At 40.3% G+C, this 9,049-nt stretch overlaps 2 protein-coding genes across 4 annotated transcripts in view; one reads left to right on the forward strand and one right to left on the reverse strand.

Annotated features, from left to right (window-relative positions):
• Positions 1–9: 9 nt before the first annotated feature.
• On the forward strand, positions 10–6,111 carry LOC104126256 (intracisternal A particle-promoted polypeptide). Its single transcript, XM_009638807.2, has 7 exons — positions 10–453; positions 763–918; positions 1,676–1,843; positions 2,644–2,781; positions 3,091–3,213; positions 3,894–4,114; positions 5,086–6,111. The coding sequence occupies exons 1-7, from the start codon at positions 12–14 to the stop codon at positions 5,308–5,310; spliced, it is 1,473 nt and encodes a 490-aa protein (XP_009637102.1). The 5' UTR covers positions 10–11; the 3' UTR covers positions 5,311–6,111.
• Positions 6,112–7,748: 1,637 nt separating this feature from the next.
• Positions 7,749–9,049, reverse strand: part of TMEM69 (transmembrane protein 69) — a 3,326-nt gene continuing 2,025 nt past the window's right edge. The window contains exon 4 of one of the 3 annotated variants that reach the window (XM_035894253.1): positions 7,749–9,049. In XM_035894253.1, the coding sequence (XP_035750146.1) occupies positions 9,041–9,049 (9 nt within the window). In that variant the 3' untranslated portion in view covers positions 7,749–9,040. The other 2 variants (XM_035894252.1, XM_035894251.1) reach the window with 2 other exon arrangements.

Here is a 9,049-nt window from a genome sequence, read left to right on the forward strand (position 1 = left end):
CTGTCATCTCCATGCCCGCAGGGGTGGTGAGCATCGGGGAGCACAACGTCCAGGACCTGATTGTCGCCGCCGACATGCTGCAGCTGACCGAGGTGGTGGAGCTCTGCTGCGAGTTCCTGAAGGGGCAGATCGACCCGCTGAACTGCATCGGCCTCTTCCAGTTCTCCGAGCAGATCGCCTGTCACGACTTGATGGAGTTCACCGAGAGCTACATCCACGCGCACTTCCTGGAGGTGCAGAGCGGGGAGGAGTTCCTGGCGCTGACAAAAGAGCAGCTGGTTAAGATCCTGCGAAGTGAGGACCTAAGTATCGAGGATGAGTACCAGGTTTTCATAGCAGCAATGCAATGGATTTTGAAGGATGTGGGAAAAAGAAAGAAATACGTCGTAGAAGTACTGGAGCCTGTTCGATTCCCTTTGCTACCAGCACAAAGGCTGCTAAAATACATAGAAAGTAAGTGAAAGAAGGGAAGAAATGATGTCAGATGTTTGGGTTTGAGCAAGCCATGTGTCATTCAGAGTTACTGGATTTTGATGGACTTTTTAAAATTAATAGCATGATGATCAAAAAGATTTACTCTATCCAAACAAATTCTGTTTAGCACAGCCTACTTTAAAAACATGCTTTTGAAAAACTCCTATAAAAGTAGGTAATCTTGATTTGTCTGCTGGTTTAGGAGAAGCTAGTAACTTTTCTACAACTGGGTTACTTACTGGCTGTAATTTTTCACTATGCCTTTTCTCATCTGCTTTTTTCCTCAAGGTATTCCAGATTTCAGCCTTCGGGTGGCCCTGCAAACTCTGTTGAAAGAATATTGTGAAGTCTGTAAATCTCCCAAAGAGAACAAGGTCAGCAGTTTTCTGCAAGCTTCTAAAGGTCGTCCCCGGAGGAAAGCCAGGAAGTACCTTTATGCAGTAGGTTAGAATGTGGCTGTTTGAAACTTGTAAAACAAATGATGAAGTAGTATCTCATATTACAGTACTGAAAGAGATACTGGATTTTTTTTTTTTTAATCAAAAGATATAAAAATAGAAAAATATTTTAGCTGGCTGAGTTGCCATGTTAGCTGCTTTCTGCTTAGGATTGCACAGAAGGGTAGCGTTCACGTTTCATGTCATTATGACATGGCATTCAAGGCCTAGATTTGCCTTCTAGAAATTATTTGCCTTGGGTGGAAAGCTACAAATCAGCAGAGGATTTGCCCATGGTTCACTGCTGGAATGGTGTATGCAAATTCACTGCGCTCCTTGTTTTTCTGAAGGTTGAAGTTCTCTCTGTCCAGAATACTTTGGTTCATGTGATGGAATACTTGAAATTGCGAGTTTTCAGCAAGGCTGGAGCTTTGGATTGGAAGGGAATGCACTCGTTTCACCCTGTGGGAAGCAATGCTAAGTTAAGATAGCAAAGGCTGTTGGCTGGTCTCTGCATTTTACTGAGAGCATGAACAGTAATATTTGTAGTCTTGTAGTGATGTAGTCAGCTCAGGCACAAGTTATGTGATTTTCAAGGTAACCGTTCTTTCTGTGCTGGAGAAACGATGCTACTTGGAGAAGTCTGATTCCTTCTAAAAGTGGCTCATGGCCATTACTGTATTTTTTTCTTTGGTTTAGATACAGGAGCATGGGGATAAGCAGGAAGCTGTTACTCAGCCATGGTCTTTCCGCTTACTTTCTAGGTGGGTACACCCGACTGCAAGGAGGACGCTGGAGTGACAGTAGAGCCCTCAGCTGTGTGGAGCGATTTGATACCTTCAGCCACTACTGGACCACAGTGTCCTCTCTCCACCAGGCCCGGAGTGGGCTGGGCGTGGCTGTGGCAGGAGGAATGGTCTATGCCATTGGAGGTAACAGCTAAAATACTCTTTTCTTTGTTCATGGAAATTAGAGAACTCGTGGCTGGAGATTTTTAAAATTATTCTTCCTGTAAGTGGTTCTGACGAACCTAACAGTAGATAATAAAACTTTTATATATAATAACAATTGAATTGGGGTTCCTTGGTTCTCTACCATCACTGCTCTGTGAATGCCTATTTGGGCTCCTATGTTGACCATTTTTTACTAAACCGCTCTCCCCTCATGGCTTAGCAACTCACAGGTAAGCATATGTACATGTGCAGATGTGCTAAGAGGTGTTAGATATGCTGCAGACTTTACCACCGCTGATAGCATTTCTTTTCTCACATGTAGTCTAGCAGAAAACCCATAGCATAGAAGGCAGTAGTACGGGACAGACCACTTGTGGTCTGCCTACCTGGAAAGTCTTGTTATGTGTGTTTGCACAAGGATGTGATGAGTAGCTCTACCAGCCCATCATTAAAGAATGCATATGTATACTGTTTTTGTCACTGCAGAACACATTCTTTGGTCTTGAAAACCCTGTCAGTTGTGCTGCGGAGTAAAAAGTGTGTGGCACTGTGGTTGTTCACCCCTGGTAAAGGTTCAGGGAACTGTTGATGAAAGCCATTCCTAGTGATGATTCAGTTCTAGGTATTTTGCTTTTGCTACTTTGGCTGTTTAGCTAGCTAAGAAAAAAAGATCTTGTGTTCAGATGTTGTCTGTCCTGGAAGGAGTTGAAGAATGCTTCTGTATCTGCAGTGCAAAACATTGCATTTTCCTTGTCTCTGTTCTTGCTCTTATTGTGCAGGTGAGAAGGACTCAATGATTTTTGACTGTACTGAATGTTATGATCCTGTTACTAAGCAGTGGACCACTGTGGCTTCCATGAACCATCCCCGTTGTGGACTGGGAGTATGCACGTGTTATGGTGCTATCTATGCTTTGGGTAAGTTAATTTTAAAGGAAATTATTTAAAAGAGTTCATGGAGCATGTAATATTTAAGATCGAATCAATTCACATCTTGGTGTTGCAAATTTGCAAACTTAAGTTTTGAAAAACAGCTGTTTATTCGAGCATTAGCATACCAAATCTTTGTGGATTAGTTATTGTTCAGTTATAACTTATTTCCATTGAAGATTGCATGCTGGTTTAAGAATTAGTCTGTCCTGGAGCAGTGCACCATATGTCTAAAAATGCAGCTGACGCACAGCTTCATGCCGTTAAATTCTTCCCTGTGTTTGCTGTTACTTGCAGGAGGTTGGGTTGGAGCAGAGATTGGCAACACAATTGAAAGATTTGATCCTGAAGAAAATAGTTGGGATGTGGTGGGAAGCATGGCTGTGCCCCGTTACTGCTTTGGGTGTTGTGAAATGCAAGGTGAATATTGTTAAGTCTGTATCCATAAACAGTTCCAAGAGCCATTGGATTTTGAAGCTTTATGTTTCAGTCATGAATTTTTACCTTTATCTTGTACTGTGCTGTCAGTTGCACAAGCTTGTGTCTCACCTATTTGTCCTTCTAGTACCTTATTTTTAATTCTACAGAACTCAAAGACTATAAAGTTCTCTCTGTCTTCTGCCTTTTGTCTCATGAAAATAGTTTTTATGTGGCTGGCAGTATGGGTATCCTTCTAGTCTTTTAACAGTTGATTGTCCTTTCTGATACTGCGTTTATTTACCTCACATATTTGGGTTTGTGTGTGTCTTTGTGACAAACTGAAGAGTTGCCACAGGTTATTTTAAGACAGACATGTCTAAAGATTTGATCTATAAATGCACTTATTAAGCATTTGATCCAGGCTTGGTCAGCAGTTGCAGCCTTCTGAATTCTCTCCCCTGCACTTGATTACCGCTTTCATCACAGCTTCTGGAGCTTGAGCCTCAAGTTACTCATTTGAAAGCTTTATGTATGCTACTGCTGGGCAAATGGAAGACTTTTATCTGGCATTCTTAAATTATCTTATAATGTCAGGCTGAAACTTGTATTGTGACAAACATTTTCTGTCTTTCAAACCTTTGTATTATGAAACCTAATAGAGGAAAACTCTGTTTCTCCAGGTCTGATTTATGTTGTTGGTGGTATTGGCAATGAAGGAGTAGAGCTACGTTCCGTTGAAGTCTACGACCCAATATCTAAACGTTGGTCTGAGCTTGCTCCAATGGGCACCCAAAGAGCATACCTTGGTGTGGCTGCTCTCAATGATTGTATCTATGCTGTGGGTGGCTGGAATGAATCTCAGGATGCACTTGCTACTGTAGAAAGATACTCCTTTGAAGAGGTATGGTAGAGTCCTTTTCTTTCATTAAATGCAGATTGCATCAACTTTGTGTAAGGTGCTATAGAGGTAGCCTGCTTCCTCCTTTAAAAAGTTGGAAGTTCCATGTCCTTTTCACGACTGGCTGGTAATCTGAGTGAAACAAAGCTTCAGTGACCTCAGGGTCTGTCTGTCCTAACCAGTCTGTAGAATCCTGCTATCTGACTTAGTGGAGTGCTTACAAAGATTGTATGTATGCTTCTGGGAAACTGAAAGCTAACCAATACTGATGATGCATAGATATACTGTAGTTTGGTAAATGTTTGTTAGGGTTAAGACGGGGGGATAGATTCCCCTTCTGCAATAGAATGGTCAGTAATCTGACAAGAGAGAAAAAAAATCCCTGGGAAAATAAGAGTTGCCCTTTGTTGCAAAAGTTGAGGATCCTTCTTCTGCATCAAAATGTAATGGTGTTTCAGCATGACTAGAAAAATCACTTTGAACACTTAAGCTTTTGAATAAGAAATTATTTGAATAAGAAATTATTCCTGACATGAGCATTAGATTGCTCATGTTTCTATGATGCTCTTTGCAACAGTCACTAGTGTTAAAAGCACAACGTAATCCAGTGTGCCATTCTGTTTTGCTTTTGGACTTGAATCTAGTTTTCCTTATTTCCCACCTCAAACTGTGTACCATTGTCTATTGTGGAAACAGAATGCATCCTGCAGGGTCTGAGGAAAGGGAGGGGTGTTGTGTATGGACAGTATGTGATCTGTTCTTTAGTGACTAGCATGATTTCAACCACTTGTGAAAGTGTTGTCATTCCAGTCTTGATAATCCTCTTGATACTGTACACATACCATGCTTGAGCCTGTGAAATGTATGCGTAGTGTTCTTTGTATGCATTTCAGTCTTTAAGCTTTAAAAGTTACTTTTATCAGAATCGTGGCTTACCCTAAAACTGCTTGTTGACTCTTTCACCTTCTCATTAGGAAAAGTGGGTTGAAGTCGCATCAATGAAGATACCAAGAGCGGGTGTCTGTGTTGTGGCTGTGAATGGATTTCTTTATGCCTCAGGGGGCCGAGCTCCCAGTCATGATTTTGCTGCTCCAGTAACCTCTGACTCTGTTGAAGTTTATAACCCTCATATGGACAGTTGGACTGAAATTGCCAACATGATCACCAGCCGCTGTGAAGGAGGTGTAGCTGTGCTGTAAAACACAAAAAAGAAAGCTCATTCAAGGAATGAATAAATCTGTCTCCTCAGATTTCCAGTTTCACTGGCCAGAAACCTCTTCTAACACAGGAGCTTCAGTATAGACAGTGAAGAATTAGATCAGAGGGCTTTTCCTGAGCAAAAGGAAATACTAAAACTCTTGCCCTTCAAATTGGCTTCTCCAGTGTCTGTCTCAGGGTATTCTGTTAAAAGTAGGAATGCCCCTTATGGCTGGATTAAGCTCACTGAAATAAATGGTGATTTTGCCCTGTAAAAATCTGAAGGAGTTCCAGCACATTAGAGACATTAATCAGGTTGTTAACTCGCTAAGGTGCACCAAAGCTAGCATCCTTAGCTGGCCTTATGATCTGGAAGGAGGCTACTATAGACAGCTAGGAGTTATCTGTAGGTACGAGCAGATGGGCTACTTGGTTAGCATTAGTTGTCCTTTTCTGGGGGGAAACAAGAGAAGATAACAGGTGGGGAAGGCTTGGTACCTCTGCTTTATGACCTTAATGCATTTGAACCTCTTTTCTGCTGCTGGACATGATGGGCATTATATATGAATCAGATATTTACTTTCTGGCCATCCCACTAACTTGGAATGCAAGTGGCTGAGAATTTTCTGTTCTGGAAGGTTATTCTCAGAGTTCTAATAATGTCATTCCACTTCAGCAAAGGCTTTTCTTCTCAGTGGTATCAGCAATGACAGTAGAGCTCCTTTTTGTGTAAGCTTTGATGAATTTTAAATGGAAATGCTATTCATTAGATTAGCTGTTCTGTTTAGGACTGCTCTTAGTATTAGTTAAATGTGTTTTTACCCTGTGTGACACATGCTGAGGCTTGGCACTGGCATACATGCTATTCTACAGGGTACACACAGTCATCCTTGCTACATCTTGTATTCTGTCTCTTCCAAATTTGAGCGGATGGAGTGTTTTGTGGTAGAATTAGCTGCACTCAGCATTAAAGTGATCCTATTAGTGTGTTTGTTTTTAAGGAGTTTGTATTTAGCTTGGATACGCTTAGTAGAACAATACTACTAGGAGTTTGGAGTTATTTCTAGATTAATTTAATTAACGTACTTGAAGTTGCTTTTGCACAGTGATTGCATTTTCTGCACAGCTGTGGATGATTTGGATGGAGCCTGAAATAAGGGTGCTTGAACTTTGATAGACAGTGTTATTCTAGAACACAAAACCACAACTGGAATGTCACAAAACAGGAAGCCTGTACTGTGTTAGACAAAGGAGTATTCATGCTGTCTAGGTCAATAGTCCTTGTGTAAAATTAACATTCATACATTAATAAATCCCTTGTGTAAAATTAACAAATTAATACATGAATAAAAGCCTCCAAGGCGAGTGGTGCAGGTACCTTAAGAATCTAGGTCTTGCATTCTAACGTAGGGCTGGGAGATTGCCAGGCTAAAACATCCTAGACGATGGAGCATTTGTTTCTCTGATTGTTCTATAATCTTGTGTATACTTTTACTTCAAAAGGATTTCTTATGTGTGTGAACTAATGTCTATCACGTCTTTTTTTTTTTTCCCCAAAGTTTAAGCTTGTTTTAAAGAGTTTTTCATAATAAAATGCATTTTCAGAACTGACTGTGGAATACTCTTCAATAGGTTGCTTTTCTATCATCATGAGTTGTATCACTGCCACTTTTATTTTCCCTTTTTTTATTGGAAATCCTATTTCCTAGGAAAGATTGGTTGTAAGTGTTGACTATCTGAAAGGTGCAAGTGACACACTTCTGTAGTAAAATACTCATGTATTTCTCTTCTCAGTGTAAAATCACTCAGACTTCTTAGAAGTCTGGCTGCCTCGCCAGCTCTGCGATCAAATGATAGGTAACATTTCTTAGGGTTTCTTCTTTACAGTTAAGGATCCCTCGTGAACCATTTGAGAAACATTACTTTAGCTGTATTTTATTCGTTTGGGAACCAGGAGTTCGATTCTCATCCCTACCTGTAAACTTTCTGTTCAGTGGATCTTGAAGGAGTCTGCTGTTCTATGCAGTTACCTTCTCCAGTTTTTGTGGTTGATTCCATCACATTTGAACGCAACTTTGAAGTCAGTTGATTATGGTCTCTAATACCCAGCACCTTTTTCCCTGAATCAAGCCAAAGGCAGTACTCTGCTCTGGACACATCTTTAAAAACGCCATGTCTAAGTGAGAAAGAATAGAACTGTTTTCATTTACAAACTCCTTTTTACTTCCTTTATATTTGGAGAGCACTGAAATATATCATTGTTTTAGAGGTGTGGTGCTGTTAACATGTAAAGGTTAACAGGTTAGGAAAGTTAGAGGCTCATGTACACAGTTGCTGTTGTAGCAGTATCATACAAGAAGATAGCTCTGACTTCAGGATAGGCGGGTTTCTTAAACATCTATTCTTTGTAGAACAAACATATAAGAAATTTTAAATGACAGTATGTGCTTTATTCTGTATAGAACAATGAAAAACAGTGCTTTAAGAGGAACTATGAAGCTTATCTAAATTGGCTGTAAGAACGTGCGTGAATGTCACTTTTCAACTTTCTTCTTGCATCTTATACTGTACTTAAAGAATACTTAAGATAAAAAGCCTACAGTGAATATGCCCACATACAATTTTGTAGGTTTCTTGAGGTAGCTGAGGCTAGAAAAGAAAAATTACATGATTTATGTTATATCTTCTTCCCCTCAGTGATGTGTTAGGGAGACTCAAGTACAAAGACCATCTGTTCCTGCAGTGTTTTCAATAATTGGCCCATCATGGAGGGTTTGCAGGCTACAAGTCCATTTGTACCTGCCCCAGGTGCTCAAACGAGTTTTGAGGAGGAAGGAAAAGACACAAACTACTTTCAATCCCATTACCTCATCCTCTAGTGCCAGCAATTGAGTCCTTGTGTCATATCATTTGATAGTACTTAAATTTAGGAGTATGATAGATCTTTGTGGCTATGTTGTATGCAACCGCCTTGGCTAGGCAGCCCCAAGTCCAAACAAAACCTAGGAAGAGATGGCCCAGGTATCTTTTTTTATTTTAGCAAGCCTGAGTAGGAAGCTAACCTTCTGTCTCTTACAGCACCTGGTCAAGGATACAAAGCTTCCTCTTTTTGCTTTCCCCACGCCATCACAGCAGCTGGGTGACATATTTTAGGCAAGTGCTGACCTTGGTTTGCCACTGCAAACAAACCTTGCCTATCCGTTCTTACCTGACTAGCTCTTAATCGCATAGCAGTCTCGGCACCTTCTCAGTTGAAATAAGACAGTTTTATTTTTTTGCATTTCCACAACAGGGGAATCGAACGTGTATGTACTTTTACATAATTCTCTGCTGCTTCTTTAAAAACTAAACTATAACTGCTCTCACCTTGTTACTGTTTATGCCTACATGGTCGTCCTCCCCACCACAGAACGTTACCACACATTAGTTAAACCAGATACTTTAATAATTCAGCACAGAGCAATTCATACCCATGTCATTTGAATCTCCATTTTAAATTCATATGACAGTAACATCTCACTCAAGAGTGATGCTTGGAAGTCATCAGTATTTACAATCCTTCCCTATTAAACTTGCTAAGTTGTTTACTTTGAGAATAAGCATCTTGATCACTGCCATCTTGTGACTTAAAAGCACATGTAAGTCTTTTATTTCCCCTGGAACTCAATACAAATACATTAGTGGCAGATAAACAGCTTTTTGCTATTGATTTATTATTTTGTGTTCTGCCATTTATTCCTG

This window comes from Egretta garzetta, unplaced genomic scaffold (assembly GCF_000687185.1).
Source record: "Egretta garzetta isolate BGI_Z169 unplaced genomic scaffold, ASM68718v1 scaffold145, whole genome shotgun sequence".
NCBI classification, from domain to species: Eukaryota; Metazoa; Chordata; class Aves; order Pelecaniformes; family Ardeidae; genus Egretta; species Egretta garzetta.

Excerpts from the sequence above, each read along its gene's own strand:
- LOC104126256 (XM_009638807.2), top strand. The coding sequence starts at position 12 with ATGCCCGCAGGGGTGGTGAGCATCGGGGAGCACAACGTCCAGGACCTG. Across the intron at positions 454-762 it reads GCTGCTAAAATACATAGAAA|GTATTCCAGATTTCAGCCTT; the intron begins GTAAGTGAAAGA and ends TTTTTCCTCAAG. Across the intron at positions 2,782-3,090 it reads TGGTGCTATCTATGCTTTGG|GAGGTTGGGTTGGAGCAGAG; the intron begins GTAAGTTAATTT and ends TGTTACTTGCAG.